Source organism: Podarcis gaigeae, assembly GCF_964106915.1.
Source record: "Podarcis gaigeae genome assembly, chromosome: 2".
In the NCBI taxonomy this organism is placed as follows: domain Eukaryota; kingdom Metazoa; phylum Chordata; class Lepidosauria; order Squamata; family Lacertidae; genus Podarcis; species Podarcis gaigeae.
Window position 1 is genome coordinate 80,004,986 of NC_139679.1, and position 21,452 is coordinate 80,026,437.

Sequence of the window (21,452 nt, forward strand, 5' to 3'; positions counted from 1 at the left end):
AATAGCAAATATATAAATAATCATTTCCCTAAAAGAAGCACAAGTCTTCTTCAGTAATTTGGTGCTGAGCACATGTGCACGCATGTGAGAGCAAAGGAAACAAACTGGCTAAACATCTGAACTGAACATGAATTTTGCCTTAGGCAGAACTGCAGAAAGAAGCAAAGAATTACTAAAGAAGGCTTTCATATATTTTTTTTTGTATGGTTCTAGAACATTTATGTATACATTTATCCACATTACAGGTTTTTCTCATCCTAGTCAATAAATTGGGGAGGAAGCAGATATTGTTCCAATGAATGCTCTGAATTGAATTTCAGTAAACCTGTTAAATGCCATCCAACTGGGTATAGCACAGCTGGTGCAGTCCTTATATCAAATTCTGAACAGCTGTAATTGGCACTTTATTCCCAGATCTCAGGACACAGAATGAAAAAGCCACTCTTAGCAAAGCACCCCACCGTACAAAGATAGAAAACTCTACAGAGATTATTGAAGCAACTTTCTGTTCCTGAGCAGTAGATCAATAGTCATCACTCAGAAGGATTTGCTTTGGTAACACATCCTTTGGTCTCAAGTTACAGTCCTGCCATATAACCAGTGAGCAACACAACAGTGTTTACAAAGGGGAAAATGCTGCTGAAAGGCTTTGAAGAACATCTCTGTTGACACAGCTGAGAAACTAGGACTGTATCCCAAAGAATATCCTAGGCTTGTTCCTTGTGTGTTAGCACCCATACATCAAATTTTCCCTCTGAATGAATGGAAAGCATATATTTGAAAATATGCCACACAGAACATGCCCTTTATTGTGCCCTCTTTCCTTCATCCATATATTTATTATAACAGGCTAAAAGGGTCACTATATGCCTTTTGGGCACATTATAGGGCAGACATTTTTATTTCTCCTGCTCCTCCTGAAGACTCATTTCTCTACTTCCACAAATATCATTGCACCAGCAGGCTTTCCATATCAGCAATCCAGAGGCTATTTTGGCTTTAAAATAGACACCATTAGTGAAGTATGGAACAGGAATTAAGGAGACCAGTGCTTCCTTAGCAGCAGTTAAGAGGGAGGGGCGCCTTATTCTTACTGAAGGGTAAGGAGAAGACCAATGCTGGGAGAACCTTTGACAAGCTGCACACAAATTTCATGCGCAGTCCTCAGTCCTGCAAGTGGGTGGAGGTGAGCAGACACCCACCCCAAAACTCTAGACCGTTTTGCATACTTTGGGTATCTACCACTAAGTAACTCATTCCCTCTCGCCTTTCCAGTTTCCATATCATGAAATATCAATTTGCTGTAAGAGAGAAAACTCTACAGGCAGGAAAGCTATACAGATATACTGTAGTGCACCTTCCATCTGCCCCAACTGCTTGCTTCTATTTCACAACTTATTTGTGTTGTAGAAATTTTCAGTTGAATTATTAACAAGAAATGAACTAATTTTCACCTATGAATAAATACACGCCTTTTGTTGCGTTGAAGTAATTTATTACCCTAATTTACGTTTAAGAATATAAGAACTGGGCTGGATCAGGCCAAAATGCTCATCTAGTTGAGCATCCTTGTTCCCACAGGATGGCCAAGCAGATGCCTCTGGGAAGCCCATGTTTTCTCTCTTATTCCAGCTACTGTCTACATGAGCAACTCATAGTACTCTTAACAGCATTAGCCTCAGCACACAGCTTACATCACAATGACATATCTATTACTCAAATATACACCTGACACAAAAAATGGGAGCCCCTTGTGTAAGTTACCCTTCTCCTGCCTTTATCTCTTCAGAGAAATGCTGTGACATTTCACTGCCTCCTCCCAGCTGCATCCAATAATGTGCACTGGGGGTGGAGGACATATAGATAAATTAAGTTGACTTATGCTGTGTTTAACCATTGATCCATCTAGGCCACTACTGTTTACTCTGTAGCCAATAGTTTGAAAAGGGAATTTCACTGAACTAAAGCAAGTATAAGGCTGGATCTAGACACATCAAAGAAGCGTTTCAGTTAAACACATCGTAAATTTAAACAGGGAAAACAGGTAGAGAAAAATGGGACTCCACAGCATCATCTGGTGGCACAATGTTATATCGCATGTACAACGCATATAAAATCACTTTTTTTTTACCAATCTAGCTGAGTCCTAAATGTAGCCAGTTGCCAAGGTGCAAGACCTTTCTGGCTAACCTGTGGACAGAAGTGTTGAGTTACATCATGGAAGAAAGGTAGAATACAAATGTAGATATAAAATAATGAGATACATTGACAGGGAGAAGTTCTGTAAGGTCAGGCGGAGGTTTTACACCCTTACCATCTCAGATCAACTTAACCAAAGATGCCAAAAAGTGAACCTATAGCATTTTGAATACAAAACAATTATTCTACCACTGTGCTATGGAAGGTGGTGGTGGGGTTCTCCAGTGGGGAAAATCACAGTGTGAAATCATGTTATGTGTTGCCCTAGACTTGTGGGTTTAGCTTTTGGTGGCAAACAGTATCTCCATAGGCTGTGCTGCATTCACCAGGGTGAATGGTGCACTTTGCAATCAACTACAGAAGCAGCAAATTAAAAAGACACAGTTGCAGGGCCCCGAGGGTGGGAGGGCACTTTAACACAACCCTTCCATTTAAACTGAAGGTTACCATTGGCAATACTTTGACTTTGCAATAGCTCAAACCCTTGAGAAGTGAAACTGGCCAGAGCAGTAGCAGTTGCTGGCCTCTGAGGATGGGAGAGTCTTTACACAAATTTAAAGGGGCAAATTTACTACTTGTGGCCACACTTCTGACTTTTTAACCCCTGGTTAGCACATCTTATCCTAAAAGGTGTTTGACCTGGTCGAGTATTTTTTGACTGATGCCATTTGTTTGTTTTAAAAGAAATAAAAACCTTCTCAAACTGAACTGTTGTAAGCCCATATGAGTGTTGCTGAGGAAGTGTGAGGGCAGGATATAAATACATTTAATAAATAAATAATACAATAGTGAGGGTGCTGCAGTGAGAAAGGTCTAATAGAAAAGAGTATGACTTTCGCATTATTAAGACTCCACTGTTTATTAAGGCTTATTAGGTGGCTAAGAGAGAAAAGTGTCGTCCTTTTGAAACGTTACAAATGTAGTTCCAAGCATTGGGAAACAATTTTTCAGGTTTGAGAACTCTTGTTCTGCCAGAACCTTCCACAAGCAGAAGGGAGGAATTAAATATCAGCAGCTAATTTTCGGCTTTCACATAACATCAGCCGCTGTTACCATCACGAAAGACATTATTTATTCATTATTAAGTTATTGAAGTTCTCTAAATTCTCTTACCTTGTGATCTTTGAAATGTTATTTTGTTATTTAAATTAAATTACAGAATTCATATAAAGAAACAGGTGGAAAGAGGGGGAAACCCCTCCCTTCCCATTCTGTCACTGCTCCTGGCAAGGGAAGGGAAGGGAAGGCTTGAGTGTTTTGGCTGGCACTGAGTGAGAGACAAAGGTTCATAAAGTGATGGAGCAGAGACAGCAGGTAAGAACCAGAGATTTCTACAAGCACCTGGATCTTGTTGCAAGCAAGGAGAGGAAATGCAGGATTTACCTCCCATTAACTCTCATCCGACTCCCAGGGTTTAAGCTTGGAAGAACTCCCATGACATAGCAAGATGCCTTATAAACTGGAAAAAAGGTTAAAACATACACCAAAGTTTTACATGTCTGGGCTTGCCTAAACAAACATGTTTTTAGCAGACACTGAAAAGAGTAAAGGCATCTGCCTGATGTCCATAGGCAGGGAGCTGCAGAGTGTTGGTGTTGCCACACTGAAAGATTGGTATCTTACAATTGTGGACTATTATGTGGCACTTGTAATGGGAGAAGAATGCACCTTGACTTTTAAACAGAAAAGCAGCATTTTAAAATGCTGATATGATCACTCATTCATGTCTTTATACGCTGCTATAAGAGCACAGATCTGTAACAGATCAGATGTACAGTGGTACCTCGGGTTAAGAACTTAAGTCGTTCTGGAGGTCCGTTCTTAACCTGAAACTGTTCTTAACCTGAGGTACCACTTTAGCTAATGGGGCCTCCCACTGCTGCTGCACCGCTGGAAAACAATTTCTGTTCTCATCCTGAAGCAAAGTTCTTAACCCGAGGTAATATTTCTGGGTTAACGGAGTCTGTAACCTGAAGTGTCTGTAACCTGAAGCGGCTGTAACCCGAGGTACCACTGTATGTTGTGCCAGGCAACAACAACATCTTAACAGCACCTGGATGGTGTTGATAATAATAACTGATTTTTTTCAGTGTAGATGACGGACCATCAACAAAGTAAAATACTGGGGAGTGACTAGTTGGATAATCGCAACAAATTAAAGCAAGCGTCAGTTATAAAAATAGGGGAAGGCAGATATAAAAACATGTGGTTAGAAGGTAACTGGACCTATCAGAGGATCTCAGGCTGTGGCAGCAGATTTTGGAAGAGCCTCGGAAGTGGTCAGTTTTGCACTGCATAGGAAGCTGAAGCCCTTCCCCACCAACATGGTGATACGCTCCGCAGGAGTCTCTTATGAGTAAGAATATGATCTTAAAAGTTCATAGAATACAGGTAAATTGATCTATACACAATCACTTTCATATGTCACGTTTTATTTGAAGCAATAAAATGTGTTTAATGAGCTGGGCAAGTCTCTGCTTTCACTATGCATTCCCATAATAAATTTAATGGAGTTTGGTCTTGTATGCTTTAGAATATATTTCTGCAATAACAAAATGTAAATAGACTTTCTCAGACACATGCTTTAATATTTATTATTTAGTATAAGGATACAGGAGAGAGCGATATATCACAGCTCTTCATAGAATACAAGCAGTAGAAGTTTTATTTGAATAACTTACAAACATATCTAGGGTGACCCTGAAATAATCTCCAGCTTTACTGCCCAATTTATAGGCAGCAAAATGTTGTGTGTGTGTGTGTGTGTGTGTGTGTGTGTGTTTCAATCCATAAGGAGTAGAAACTGCTTGCATCCCAGGCATGCAGGAAATGAGTTTTCCCATGACAAATCTCTCCCTATTTGCCACTCCTTTCTCTCCTACACTCCAACATTTTGTGCTCAAATTTCTCAATAAAATTCTTAGCTCAGCATTAAAAATATATTACAGGCACTCCCCCCCCCCCTTTACACGTGTTCACATATATGCACAGCACTGGGGGATGATAGATAAATAGATAGATAGATAGATAGATAGATAGATAGATAGATAGATGATAGATAGATAGATAGATAGATAGATAGATAGATAGATGATAGATAGATAGATAGATAGATAGATAGATAGATAGATATAGATAGAATCATATTCGGAAATAGTGGGAGACTGCTGGAGAGTCCTTGTGACTCGCAATGAGATCCTCCCCAGAGCCTGAAGAGGATGTCAATGAGAAAAGAGGAAGCCCCAAAGAGACCCAGGTTGCAGCAGGGTTTTGCTTAGGCTGCTCAGCCTCCCCATCTAACAGCTGGCATGTGGAGTAGCACAACAGCAGCAGAAGCCACCACTTTCCCTCGCCTCCTCCAGCCAGCCTCGGAGCTTAGCTTTAACTCTAGGTATTCTGGTCTGGTTTGGAGAGAGAATAGGAGAGAGTACTGAAGAGCAGGGGGAAACAGGCATTTAAAGGCTTTTTAGAGGGTGCTCCCCACTTTACACAATTTCACTTATGCAAGCAGAGCTATCCATATTCGCCTCAAATTTTATTGTAGGCAAAATGCAGTTCTAGTTTTGAGTTTTTTGTTGTTACACTCAACAGCATCAGAACGTTACGACAGATACTGCCTCTAATGGTTACAATGGATATAACATTAAACTGGGACAAAAATGCATTGAAGCAAAATTCCATCATTCTCATTGAAAAATTTGAATAATAGTGTATATTGGCAATAAGTAATATGAAATTGAAATATGGAATAGACGGGAGGTTGGGTCTTTAGTGTTAAGACCAATATATTTTATTGTTTTCTAAAAAAAATTATGTGTCTATGGTTATTCTTTGTGTAATTTGGTATTTGTGTTTTTTTTCTTGTTGTATCAATAAAAATATTTTTAAAAAATAAAAAAAATAAAAATTTGAATAATAAATTACAAAGCAGAATCCACACCCATTTTTTGAATGCTAACTTTTTAAGCTCAGAATCTGAATACTTTAATAGAGTTTTTTTGTTTTTGGCAGGCTAGAAATTTTTAACTGTCAAACACTAATTAGCATTGCATGCTATCACAGGCTGTCCAATACTAAATAGCACTGTGTGTGATCAAAAGCATTATAAAGAATATTGTTACATATCAACTGCCAAATGTTGAATACACTTGCATGCCAACCATGATAAAAACCTGCCAAATATGACAGTTGAAAACTACTGATATATCTTCCATGGATCCCCAGGTTCTTTAGTAGCTCAGGGAATACTCTATTAAATAATGGATCAAAGACTACTAGGCTTCCTCTACAAATACACAGCCACAAGGGAATACTAGGTGTTATGTCCAATACTCCCTGAAAGAATCTTCTGTAGCATACAGGGGCTTGGATGGCAGAAATGCAGACTCCTTTCTGAAGGCGCAAGTTTGGAAGCCTCCCATAATCTATCAGCTATCTATACTGTCAAATGCTAAATATCTTTGTGTGCCAATTATTAAAACACCACAAAATGTCAGCTGTCATATAAATATTGAAATAAAAAATAATTGGGCACCAAACACTGGCAATGCCTATTCAGAGAATACGCAAGAAACCGAGCATTTGAATATCTGAAAATGGACATTTGAGAGTCTAAAACAAATTTTAGCTCTTTGCATCTATGTTATAAGACATAAATTCACATGTTTCAGAATGTATTGGGACCATCATATACACCTGAAAATGAATTTTTGAAAAATTATGTTGGCCAAGATAATAAATTAACAAGACTAAGAAAAACATTTATTTAATAATATTCATATACCATTTGCCATTAATAAATACTATTGAGGTAGTTTATAGGGATAAAAAATATGAAAACACATTAACACAAAGCAATACAATAAAAACACTACTAAATGCCAACAATATAGGGTAATTAGGTCAGTGCTAAAGGTCAGCAAAAACCTAAGCAATCAGGTGAGTTTTAAGAAACAGTCAGCCAGTATCTTCCAAATCACAGCGAGGAGGTTATTCCAGAGTGGACAGACCTATAACATTACTTTGTCCCTATTTATAATAGAAAACTCTGTCATGCCATTTCCCATTTGTTCCACTTTTAATCATTAAGGGTATGTGAGACAGACTATTGCAGTGGTTTTCAACCAGTGTGCCGTGGCTCTCTGGGGTGCCTTGAATGATGGTCAGGAGTGCAGCAGGCAACACCGGTCTCTGTCCCTCTTTCCTTCCCTCCCTCCTCTGATGCCCGCTCATGTCTCTGCCTCCCAAAGGCTTGCATAGCTGTTTGTTGCAGCAGTCCCAGCTACAAGCTCCGGAGGCAAGTGGTGCCTCTGGGGCTAGCCAGGGGCTACTGGTTGCCAGGAGCTGAGTAAGCAAGCAAGTGGGTAAGGAAGCCTGGCCAGTTAGTCTGCCAGCCCTTGCTGTATGGAAAAGACAGACAAGTGGAAGGCTGGGCAGGCAGGCACCGCACTGGCTTTTCTTGTGCTTGCTGTGTGCAAGGCTTACCTGGGAGCTGAGTGCCCAGCCTTTTCACCATGCAGGCCTGGCAGTGCCCACTGCTGCCTCCCAAGGTGAGTAAGGTGCTGGCCTCACATTCACCTTTGGCCAGTCTCTGGGGGCTGGGGCATCCTCTTCCCAGGCCCTGAGGGGTGGCATGAGGAGGCACCTCTCTTTGGAGTGGGGCTGGTGTCTCAGAGACCAGGAGTGATGGTGGCGGCTGCCCAGAGTACTCCCAAGGAAAGGGAAGAGGAACCTGAGGGAACACTTCACAAGGGAGGGTGTTCAAAAATGGGTGAGGGGCTGCTGGCTCTGCAGGCAAGGGTGATAGAACTGGGCTTTTGAGGCTCAGGGAGCATTTCCCCACAGGGGAGCAGTAGAAATGTAGTTGGCCAAGGGAGCCATGGACTCAAAAAGGTTGAAAACCTCTGGACTATGGAGTTATCATCCTGGAGACCCTTGGCCAATCATGGCAGGGGAGGAGAGACAGCCAGGCAGGAGAAAACCTAACCATTTAAGTGGCAGTCAGGGCTCAGCTACGGAAGTAGCTAGGTGTACTTAGGAGTTTGTCAGGCAGGATAAACCTCTTTAATTTTCCCAGGTGGAGGAAAAGGATGTAGAATGGGGCTACAGAGTAAAAGGAGTAAAAAGCAAAAAGCCATTCTAGGAAGAAATTGTTTTAATAGAAACAGTTCTATTGTGGAGAATTAGAAGTTCTTTTTTAAACCTGAAACAAGTGTTTCTGAAATAAAATAAGTGCTGTGCCTTTACTAGTAAAACGATCAAGCTTTATCCCTCTTTGAATGTTTGCTAATAAGCATAGTTGCCATTTTCATTGTGCCCCCGCTTTAAAATATATCTAGTTCAGGGAACAAATTGTCAAATGAAGCCTACTATCAACAGTCCTTGCTGTGGGTTTATATTATATGCCACCACATATAGAGAACCCTGAATTCTTGGTTGTTGTTGAGAGGGAGGCCAGGGTTAAATCACCCCAGACTCAGTCATGTTGCTCAGTTCCCATCTTCATGTGTCACATGAGGGAATGTGTCACAGAATGAGACAGTGGAAGTAAACTAATCACATTTAAATCTCCCATTGAAAGCCAAGTGATTTAAAAATATTTCACCTTAACTGTATTGTGACATCACTGTTATTAGAAATTACAAATCAAGATTGTTGGTATAATTTACTTGAATGCTTAAAACATAGTTTTATACATTTTAGTACAAAGTTCAGAATAAGAATATACTTTTGGAAGCAATTTTGTATGTACTGATTTTATGCTTAATAAAGCATCTATTCAGCTGAAAGACCACTCGTTTCACATTCTTTCTGTTCTACAAAGTACAAAGATGGTTGCTTACAAAGCATTTTGTACGGGGTCAGTTCTGTGGAACCAAAGCACGTCTTTTTATCATTAGCTTGTTAACACTTTGATATAGATATTTTGATGAATGTCTACTCAGATAGCCCTGTGTGAAATTACCTAGGGGGATAACTTGAGTCTTCCACTACAGGGTTATTAATATTAATAAATGTTTTACGTAAAGTGCATGACCTTGCATATCTTCCGCTCTCAAGTGAATTATCTAATAATAGTATCCCCCAAAATTCAACTCATATCTCGGTTATGCGATACTGATGTTTATTTCACACATGAATGACCAGATTCTCAAGCAGCATGAAGGTGCCTTCACATTTTTGATTCGCATGCCAAAGAAGTGAAAATGCCTACTCATCTCTTCAGGTGTGCATGCAAGAATTTAATCTACTGAAATATGTTAACAAAAACATGGTTGAAAATTCAAGGTCAAAATAAAACAGCAATGATTTGGCTAGAAGCTACACACACACACACACACTGACAACTACTACTACTATTACTACAGTGGTACCTCAATTTACGAACTTAATTCGGTCCGTTCTTAACCTGAAACCGTTCTTAACCTGAGGCATGCTTTTGTTAATGGGGCCTCCTGCCGCCGCTGCTGCTGCCGCACAACTTTTGCTCGCATCCCAGGGCAAAGTTCGCTACCCGGAACACCTACTTCCGGGTTAGTGGAGCTCGTTACCTGAAGCATTTGTAAGGAGAATGGTACGTAACCCGAGGTTCCACTGTACTGTACTACTAATTAAGGGTACCAAGAAACCCAAATTTACTAGTGAAACCAGGAACATCTTTCACATCTCTTCTTCGTGTTGAAGTTTATTGTAGCACGAATTATTTACTTGATTTATTTATTTAATTTATCAGGGCATTAAGAACAGGTTATTAAGACTTTCCATATCAAAGAAAAACAAGCAAAGAAATAAAAAAACTCAAAGCATATATACCTATATGTTTTGTTGCAGCAAATATAGGAGCAAAACAGGTAGCAAAACAGGTAACTAACAAAGTCTCCCTTAAATATACAATTCATAACACGTGAACAAATAAGCACTAAGTGAAGCATTCAGGAAAACATCACAGAAGTAATCAACTAGCCAAGCGTAAAGAGGAAGAAAAATTAATTCAATCCGCCTCTAATATCACTCCATAAAGCCACATGGTTTTATGAAGAAAGCCCATCATGCTTTCTGACAGACCCATATTTAATAGAACAAAACCATTTCAAATAAAACCTTTCCCCCCTTGAATCCTTTCTTTATTCAACTGACAAGTTATTTTTTCATAAATGCCACCAATGAAATCTGAGAATACCACCCTTCCAAGCAAATTAGCTGTTACAAATTTCGAATTTCAGACTACCACCATATGGACCCCAATAAAAATGGAAAACATTAACTTCTGTAAAGTATCCTTTTGTCTCCATCATTGATAATGGACAATAGTGCCATAAGTGGATCTCGTGCCAACATCTCTCCTGTAATCAATTGAAAACCTTATTCCAAACCTTATAAACCCCTGGGGAAGTCCGCCTGATGTGATAAAATGTATCTTGCCCTCCACAGCTTGTCCATTAATCTGGGCTGGTACTGAGGCTCCAATACTTTGGCCACCTCATGAGAAGAGAAGACTCCCTGGAAAAGACCCTGATGTTGGGAAAGATTTAGGGCACAAGGAAAAGGGGATGGCAGAGGACGAAATGGCTGGACAGTGTTCTTGAAGCTACGAACATGAGTTTGACCAAACTGCGGGAGGCAGTGGAAGACAGGAGTGCCTGGCATGCTCTGGTCCATGGGGTCACGAAGAGTCAATGAGACACATAGGAAAATTGGCAAATTACTTTCAGATAGACTCACATGCTGCTCATTGTGGCAGGCCTGTTGGTTCAGCTGAAGTTGCTATGTATACCTTTCTAGTAGCATAGTCAGTCCCTCATGAGTGTATCTACCTCACCAACTTGGCAGCTCAGGGGACTCTCATAGGCAGGAGGAGCCAGCAACATGGTAGCACTGGTCTCTCGACAGCAGTGTTGCCAGTTGCTGAGATGATGCAAGGTAGTGTGGTGGCAAGTTCACAAGCATACCAGTGGAAGTGCTGGGTTGGTTCTGCCAGTGTACCTGAGCAATCCAAGCCTTGCTGCTGTTCTCCCCTTGCACTAGGACATATATATCTTATTTGATCCTTAAGACACCTATAGTGTTTGGATGTTGGAATAGTGGACTAGGTTAGATATAGCTTTTATATTACTGAATAAAAGCCCTCAGTAGTAACATCTGAAAACGTATCTTAACTCTATTACTTTCACTCTAGTAATTATTTTATTAGTTAATATTTGGCAGCTAGCAAACTGCAAAGAAGCCACACTTAAGATCTGTGGGGGGCTCTTTCTCCTCCCCTTTTAATTAGAGGGTTACCAGTTATTCAACTGATATAAAAGCTATTCTTACAGTACTTTGCATCTCTTTTCTACTCTACATTGGTTCAGGGCCATTAGTTTTCTACTTCCTTTAGAGGAGTTTATATCACGTTAGCCACAAGCTAAATAAAATGGCCTGCAATCAAGCCTTCTGTATTGTCCTGCCTTTGCTCAGAAGCAGCAACATGATCTTTGCCCTTAATAAGCAACTTAATTATCACTCTGCTAAACTGCATACTTATTAAATACCCCTAATAAAATCTCACACTGTTAATGACTGTGATGTGAGAGGAAAGCAATGAATGATGGCAAATATACAATGCAGCAGAAGAGACTATGAATATTAAGTATCGCGTGATATATAAAAATTGAAATAATAATATGCCTCTCACACTCATGGACATTTAGATTCTTTTTAAAGTTCTTACTGATAAATTTTAAATTGGGATATCTGTTGCAGAACACAGAAAACACATTCTCTGGTGTAAAACAACCTGAAGTTTGCATTATTAAGTCTATAGTGAGAAAAATATCCTAAGTCTGCCATTTTAAGCATGTTGATTTGAACTTAGTGGGGCTAATTTCTAAATAAACATCCATAGCCTCAGACAATTTGCTAATCATATTAATATATTTTCATAATGTCCAACTACAAGTTTAAATCAACAACAACCAATTTAAATTTTTTTCCTGAAATTGAGTTAATATAAATTTCCATTACTCCTTATCCGATAACCTATGTAAGTAATTCAGCCTATCTACATAATATTCTTAGAGTAATGATAAACCAATATAAAATAAATTAATACCATAAATGTTTCATTGAGACTACACACCTGCCCCAACAGGTAAGCATATGATTATTGCTTTTACAAAACAATTTTAATATAAAAATGTAACTAACCCATGGAAATGGTGTATGCATGTTTTGAAACTCAAGTAATGTTGGACTATTTTCCTGCAATTCAAGAAAACCTGGGACCATTCAAAATATTGAAATTGCCAGCCAACACATAGCATTTGTAAGATTTGTTAAATGTGAAAAAGCAAGAATTAATCATAGATAAAGTCACATACTGGAACAACCAAGTTCAGACTGCATCTACCACAAACTGCAAGAATAAAAGAGCTAATTATAGTCTCATTGGAAACAAAAGAATCTATAAGGGAGAAGCAGATACAAAAGTACCTAACTGGATGCATGGAAAAACAAGTTGGTATCAGGTTACAATTCTTACAGTTTGAAGAACAAGGTGGCCTCTAGAAGAGAGCCAAAGGTCAAAAGATTTACAGTTGTGGCAACACACCAACACATATCTTTAGCTGGAAATGAAAGCATTCAAATCTCTCAAGCATATGTAATCTGGAAAATACTTTCTAAAAAGCTAATGTGTTTTTTTTTTAAGGCAGCAGCCAATTCAAATCTAATCTAATAGGAAATTAGTTTTACATGTAAAAATAGGAAATGAATTTTACATGGGAAAAGGAAGTATGTGCGGGATTGAATGTGGGTATGTATGAATATTTTTAAGGATTGTATGAAATGTATGTCTGTTTCTATATCTGTAATATGTATGTATAAATGTATCAATGTTGAATTATTCCAGTAAAAATTCTATTTTAATTTTTTTAAAAAATTACATGTAATTACATGTGAAGCACACCTGTCTGTGGATGGTGTCCCTAAACCAAAGTGATCTTAGAAAATTGCAGAATTTTGGCTTCCTTCAAGTACAGAAAACCTCCTTTACATGCGATGTTATGTACTATTTTAGCTATTCCTAACTTTAAAAAAGAAAACTTTGGCATGTTTAATAAAACAGAGGTGTCTAATTTTACAATTAAAGCATTAAAGTGTAAAAGAAAAAGGTTTGATACTGTAAAGTACAGCTTTTTTAAAAGAATTCTTTTATCCATGATGGTTCAGTATCAAGCCAAAAGGCAGGACATGTGGTTGTAATAAAAAAAATGGTTCAAAAAACACTGTACAGATACATACCTGATGCATCTTGAACTTTCACCTTCAGACCTGTAAAATAAATTGTAAAAATTAGATTACCAATTTGAACTCCCCAGCACAAGCTGGTGTCTATCACTATATTTATTCACTAGCAGATTTTGACCATATTTATTCACTAGTACATTTTGACCCTGAAGCTGTTACTAATGACAGATGTAAAGCTACCTTCACTACAGTAGCAAGCAAGGGAAAAATAACAATGGTCTTATGTGTGGTCTAGAAAGACTAGTCGGAATGGGGATGTACATTTGTACCCAATTAAAACCAATGAAGTAGACTGCCAGTATCCACACGACTGAATGAACCTTTAGGCACTCATCTGAGGAACAAATGAGTGGCAGTTTTTCCTGGAATGCAACATTTCACTTTGATTAGCCAGATGGGGTAGCTGGAAGGGTACTGAGAGACTGTGCAGATCAACTAGCAGGAGTTTTCACTGGGATTTTAAATCGATCCCTAGCCCAGGCTATTGTTCCATCCTGCCTAAAGTCCTCTACTATTGTTCCAATAGCAAAAAAATCTAACCCGGAAGATCTGAATGACTTTCGTCCAGTAGCACTCACACCTATAATCATGAAGTGCTTTGAAAAGCTGGTACGAAATTATGTCATTGCCTGTTTACCAGAGGGACTGGACACATTCCAATTTGCTTATAAAACGAAAAGATCGACAGAGGACGCTGTGGCGATTGCCCTCCATGCCGTTCTTGCACATTTGGAGCAGCGGGGGGGTTATGCAGACTGCTTTTTTAAGATTTCAGCTCGGCATTTAATACCATTCTACCACAACGTCTGGTGTCTAAACTGGAAGATCTGGGGCTCCCGTTATCACTTTGTGGGTGGATATCGGCCTTTCTGTCGGACCGCACCCAGAGGGTTCGGTTGGGCCCTTATACCTCTAATACACTTAAGACTAACACAGGAACACCACAGGGATGCGTACTTAGTCCGCTCCTTTATATTCTCTACACGTACGATTGTGTCACTGCTCACCCTAGTAATAGGGTTGTCAAATTTGCAGATGACACAACCATGATTGGGCTCATCTCTGAAAGGGAGGGTGAAACGGACTATAGAGATGAGGTGGAGCGGCTGACAAAGTGGTGCAGAGCTAACAACTTGCTCATAAATACAAGGAAGACAAAGGAGCTTGTGGTGGACTTCAGGAGACAGAAGAGCAATGTCCAGCCACTTCTGATTGATGGGGTCTGTGTGGAGAGGGTAACAATGTTCAGATTTTTGGGTATTGAATTACAAGAGGATCTGTCCTGGAGTGTCAACACAAGGGGGCTTGTGAAGAAGGCGCAGCAGAGACTGTACTTTTTAAGAATCCTAAGGAAAAACCATCTTCCGCAGAAACTGCTGCTTGCCTTCTATCACTGTGCCATTGAGAGCGTGCTCACTTATGGCTTATGTGTGTGGTACGGAAGCTGTACTACCCAGGACAGGATGGGGTTGTGCAGAGTTGTTAAGGCAGCAGAGAGCATTGTTGGCTGCCCACTCTCCACCTTAGAGCAGATTTATGCCACAAGGTGCCATAGGAAGGCACTGGACATAGTAAAAGATCCATCGCATCCTGGTCACTGTCTCTTCGAGCTCCTGCCGTCGGGACGGAGATACAGGACGATGATGACAAGAGCGAGCCGTCTCAAGAACAGCTTCTTCTCCAGAGCGATCTCGGCCCTGAACGGGAAACCTGGACTTTGAAAGTCATCTAATCTTCCTTGCTGTATTATATTATATTGTTTTAATTAGTGTTTTTATAGTTGTTCTGATTTTGAGTGGAGTGCCCTATCTGGGTGGATGGAGCAGCCAAGTAATTTCGTTGTCCCTGAGAGGGGGCAATGACAATAAAGATATTATTAATTATTATTATTATTATTATTGATTACAGGGCTGGAGTACCTTTCTGAGCTTCAGAGCCAAATTACCTCATGAGTAAAACCTTATGGGGACCACATAACAGAAACTGTCAGGTCCAGAGACAAAACGGGCAAGGAAGTAGGTGCAACTCTTCCTTTGTTAGAGTAGGTTACAATCTAGCAAAAGGTTTCTGCAGACATCCCTCTCCATCCAGAAAAGAAAGGGAAATCATTGCAGTCCAAGAACACATTTCAGTAAAACAAAAAACAATTGGGGAGGTTGTGGAGCACAGCCAGTGAGGGATGTGGACAAGGGAGAAGGATCACAACTGGGGGAGTGTTCACCACCCCCCTTTTTTAGAAAGAGCCAATGTGTTCAAATGTGTGTGTGTATGTGTGCGGGGATATGCGTATGGTTTGCCATCACAAATTAGCTCCACAAATGCCTGCCACTTGTGCTCTCAATACTGATCATGACTGCAGTGAGGGCAAAAGGTTAAATTCCCTCTGCCTTGCACACTATGGTGCCAGTATACCTTGCCCTCCAAATTAAAGAACAATCTTGCAGGCTGGAGTAAACTATATGCCAAGCATCATGTGTAGTTTGTGTCTGATTTATACCTGCCGCTTCTAGTCCAGAGAATATTATGTGGCCAGAAGCGCACTAAATAACATTGACCTCTATTATGTGATGCTCACACAACTCCTGACCTTTCATAAAATGCCTTTTGTTGTATTTAGCATTCATCTATCCACATTATATAGTTGTTAGCTAACCGCCCCCCCCCCCAATTCCAGACAAAGAATACTAGCAGCACATTATACTATCCACATTTGTTTCCTATTCCAGGTTTTGGTATTAAACTGTTTTTTTAAAAAAACACCACACACTGTAGAATCAAATGTGATCAAATGCATTTGGTGCCAACAAAGTCAAAGCTGAAGTAGAGTAGTGTTTTTGGATGGATACAATAAATTCCAAGGGAAAGCCGATATAATGGTATTTCCATCAAAAAAAAAAAAAAAAAGGATATTAAATAGATAGGGTGCAATCCCAAGAAGAAACCCAAAAGACTGACCAGGTTATGTACATGTGAAGGGAGCTTTTGAGCTTCCTATGTTGCATGTGAATCTCAATTTAAAAGTGATGCAGGGGGAGATGAAGGATGCTTTTGGATGCTTCTGAATCACATAATCTCCTTTCCCCTCTTATGTTCATGAGTTTTTGAAAAGACTGTGGAGATTAATGTCATTCACACAGACACAAAATTCAATGTTACTAAGTAAAAAGAGAACACTGATGTAGACTTTTGACAGATTCAGGCAAATGATCTTATATATTCTCCACTGGATGCTCATCTTATTCATTAAATATTAAAACTGTATACATTACTAGAGTCACAGGCATGTATCTGTGCCTTCAGACTTTTGAAGATAGGATGATAAACATATATTGATTTTTATTTTTTCGCTTCTACATTTTTTCTTTTCAGAAGTATCAGCCTTTAAAAATGAGATTTGGTAGCAAAATGATATTGCATATAAAGAAAAAAATCACATGGATTTTTTTAAAAACAAACAAACAATTTTAGTCAGCATACTCTTCTGAATATTAGGAGGAAAGGATGTTCTATTTTTCCTCCTTAGGAAATATACTTAGTATTTCACACCAGTAGCATAAAGCTCCCTTCCCTACTATTGTCTTAGAGTCAACACACACTACAATTCTGATTTGCAATCTTTGACTGCAGCAACTGCTCAAACCAGTTTATTTTATTTCTAAGTTTATATCCTACCCTGCAAAGGACAATCAGGATTCCCAAGGCAGTAGGACTGGATGTCACAGCAAAACTGTACAAGTGGGAGGAACAGAAATTAAAAATGCAAGCTTGAGGATGGAGAATGCGATATATGAGAGATCAGTTACTGGGATATATATATATATATATATATATATATATATATATATGGTTTTGCTGTGGGTACAAACAATACATTTCTGCACCTCTTAAAAAAGTAATGGATTTTGTATCCCTAAGATTATCTTCCTGCCAAATGGCCTTGTGGACTAAATGATAAGTATCTTAAGGGGAAGACTATCTCATAAAATCTCTTTGTGCAGAGCACCATATGTATCAAAAACAAGTGTTTCAAGATGCAATGATACTTTTGAACAATTATTGAAAACCAGACTGTTCTTGAAACACACTGCTATCTAAGAGGCTCTAGGCTGAAAGCCCTATGCATACTACTTTTGATTCCAGTTGATCCTGCTCTAAGGGGAAGTTGGTACATCAAGGCCTGCACCAGAATATTTGGTCCTAGAGCAGAACTAGGTAAAAAGGTAAAGGTAAAGGTACCCCTGCCCGTACGGGCCAGTCTTGACAGACTCTGGGGTTGTGCGCCCATCTCACTTAAGAGGCCAGGGGCCAGCGCTGTCCGGAGACACTTCCGGGTCACGTGGCCAGCGTGACATCGCTGCTCTGGCGAGCCAGAGCCGCACACGGAAACGCCGTTTACCTTCCCGCTGGTAAGCGGTCCCTATTTATCTACTTGCACCCGGAGGTGCTTTCGAACTGCTAGGTTGGCAGGCGCTGGGACCGAGCAGCGGGAGCGCACCCCGCCGCAGGGATTCGAACCGCCGACCTTTCAATCGGCAAGTCCTAGGCGCTGAGGCTTTAACCCACAGCGCCACCTGTGTCCCTTTAGAGCAGAACTAAGCATGTTGCTAACATGGTTCTTGCTTGAGTGCAAGATTATTCTTTCACTAATAGATCAGGGCACTAGCAGTGTAGGGGTCTTAAACCATTTGCATCCTTCTGTGATTCTTATCTGAGTTGCCCCTCTGCAGCTACTATTGGCATAGTGGAAAGTATCTCCCATTGAACTGAATAAGAGATGTTTTTCTTTCTTGTGCTAACAGCAGGCACAGGAAGCCCAATCTGGATTCGAACCACAGGTGGCAAATACTTAACACCCCCTATCCCAGTGCCAGGGTGCCAATCTAGATCAGCCCCCTTCCCCTATGCTGGCTATTTGTGTAAGAAAACTCTTGCACACGAATGGCATAATGTAAACGTTGAGCCTTAGCTCTGTTGAAGTCAACCATCGGCTTGCTCAGAGCTGTCCACGGTCCTGTAGAAACTGCTTCCAACTTAACTCCAGCTATTCTGCATCTCACTTTCTGAGCAATGCATTTCATGTTCATGGCTGCAGTTTCTAGCTGTTCGTTTCAGTACACACTATTATCCATTTCCTTTCTTCTGGTCAATACTTTCAGAGCCATGCTTAGTATTCCTTTGAACAGAGCTTAATGTTCTGGAGTTATTTTTCAGCAACAAAGCCATATGTAACAAAATCAAGTTTACTTAGTTGGACTATAACCAAGTTTACAACATATCATATTATGGTTAAAGCAACTATAAAGCTATCATTTTTCTCCTAGCAGGGATTTTAGCCCATTTCAAGATGAGATGTCTCAAACACAGAACGAAAACAGAATAAAAACAATTGTACCCAACTATGAAGCAGACAACCTTGAAACTAAAATTAAAATTGCTTGAAGTCTCTTGAAGAAAGAATGAAGCAAAAAATCTGCATACACCGTGATCTTAGCCCCAAATTGTTCGAGAACAGATAGGAACAGGAAAAATTCAATTACAGCTAATTTATCTTCCGGAACATTTACCTTTTCTACAATTTTACATCATAAATAAAATAAACTTCTCTTGATTTTACTACTGCAACTTTCTTATCTCTTATTTCATTATCTCATCTCAGCCCTCTCATATCTGTCTAGCATGCTACTGAAAAAAATATTCACCTTATGTCTCTCATGTGACATTCACAGGATCCTTGTCCTTCTGCCAAAGCCCTGGCCTTCTGCCCATGATCTTGATTCCCACAGCTCCACCACCTAATGTCCAAAGGTCTCTGCTCCCTTGAATGACACTTCTCTTGCTGCCCCATATGCTTGGAATCACGTGTTATCTGACAAGCACAATGAGAATGCTTGTTCAATAAATATTAACATGGCTATGATTTCACTATAGTCAAGCCTAAGTGTTTTATTTAGCTATTGTTAGGAACTGAATTTAGCATTTAAATAGTGCTCAGTGAGTGGCACTGCCTAAAGCTAATAACTACAGTTGCATTTGTTTCTGACTCAATATATGGATTGCTTAACCAAGCTTTGCCCTCTAGAGGGTCACGCTTAAACATATCTGTAGAGTAGGAAGTAAATCTGATGGCATTATGCAACACTAATTTTGTTGCTAATGTGCAGTAGTTGCTTTCAATCGGAGACTGAACAGGAAGTTGTGGTTTCCTTTTGGCACTTAAATACTAGCATTTGCATTTTCAGAATAATTTAAGATATTACTATTAGCGAATTATTCAATCTATTTAATACTAAGAAGATTCTAAGATCACAATCAAGCAACATAACTTTTTTTCTCCAAATAACAGAATATGCATTTAAGAGTCAGAAATGAAATTTCCTTGGGCAGTGTCTTGTGTACTCAATGGCGTATTCTGGGGTGGGTGGAAATTTTAAACAATATCCCCTTCTCTTTGCAACCACCTGCATCCCCCAATGTGTTCCATATGACTAGCAGCCTCTCGCGAACAGTGTGGAAAGTGGCATGAGGTGCTGCAAGAGAAAGGGACTAATTTGCAAATATTCTCTCCATCTACTGGAAGCCTCCATTGAATGAAACCACCTTCTGTGTGGTGTTATCATTTTTACCCTAGATTGCAAGTACGATATGTATTTTCCCTGCTGAAGTCAGAAGAAACTAGGCATTGGCTTATCTGTCTTAACACTTTGCTGCATGCCTCCTTTAGGTTTCTTTTAAAATCGTAATATACTAAGAAAAGGAATTGTCACTTTAAATTCTTGTGTAATCTGCGTCAATATGCTTTTGGCAGGTTGACAAGGTTCTAGTCCACAGGGTGCTGGTGTTCTAAAATGACCACATGATCAAATAGACTATGATTACCATTGGAAGAGATTTCAGAATTAAAAAAAAAGGGGTGTGTGGAAGGCTTTACTTGCACAATGTAGTTTATATGATAGGCAGAAGGGCCCCTTCAAAACGTCCAAACAATTATTAGTTTGCACAATTAAACCACATCATGATCTGCATTGTTTATCTCAAGACTGTCCGAGCAGACAAATAAAAGAATTAAGACAAGACAAGAACCTTGGATGGGAGCCTTCTATATTTCAATTTGTAGGTTCAATTTATACTCTCAGTCTCAGGTCTGGAAATTTAAAAGGTTCAGACTTAGACATAATGACTTAACTGCATCAATAATCCATAGACAATGGATCCGTAGGTGAAGATTAAACAGCACTTTATAATCCATGCCCCAAATCTCTTAAGTGTCAAAGAGCTTTTAGGCTTAAAACAATCAGTAAATTATTTTGCCAAAAGAAATTACCACTGGAATTACTGAAGTGAAGAGGAACATTCAACATGCAAAACCATAGTATAAACTTAACTATCTGAAATGGAAAATAAGAACGATTGAACACAAAATCTTACTTGAACTTTATAAAAAATATATGCCATAACATATGGAGACACATGGCAAGCGAAAACCAGAAAAAAACCCCAATAACCTAAGTAACTATAGCCAATTTAGGGGTGCTGAAAGAGGGGATTAAACACTCCATCAGTCCAGCTGGTTGGTTACTTAAAAACAAATACTCCTGGGCAGAATATGGAGCTTATTTACTATATGTGGGCGTTTATATGCCAACCAACTGAAACAACCAACTGAACAACTAGCTCTGTTGCATGATGCTATATTTGGCTAGCTTGTGATACTGTATTGCAGGGGTGCCTAACCCAGGCATATGCAAACTCGGCCCTCCAGATGTTTTGGGACTACAGCTCCCATCATCATCCCTGACCACTGTTCCTGTTAGCTAGGGATGATGGGAGTTGTAGTCCCTAAACATCTGGAGGGCCGAGTTTGCCTGGTTATGCCTGGCCTAATCTATGGTGCATGGGTTATAAATAGACCCTCAAACCTTTTCTGGGGTCTCTTTAAGGCCCTTGCCGGACCCAGTGAAGTGAAATAT

General features: G+C 39.6%; 1 protein-coding gene and 1 long non-coding RNA gene across 10 annotated transcripts in view; one reads left to right on the plus strand and one right to left on the minus strand.

The window, feature by feature from the left end:
- The window catches only part of IQSEC1 (IQ motif and Sec7 domain ArfGEF 1), a 315,470-nt gene that overhangs the window by 244,359 nt on the left and 49,659 nt on the right, over positions 1-21,452 (minus strand). For all 9 annotated transcript variants that reach the window (XM_083726911.1, XM_083726922.1, XM_083726912.1 and 6 more), the window contains exon 2: positions 13,480-13,509. In XM_083726911.1, coding sequence (XP_083583037.1) covers positions 13,480-13,509 — 30 coding nt within the window. The remainder of the gene's footprint in view (positions 1-13,479; positions 13,510-21,452) is intronic.
- On the plus strand, positions 15,409-19,093 carry LOC310838953. Its single transcript, XR_014561251.1, has 2 exons — positions 15,409-15,500; positions 18,807-19,093. It is a non-coding gene; the product is annotated as an uncharacterized lncRNA (long non-coding RNA).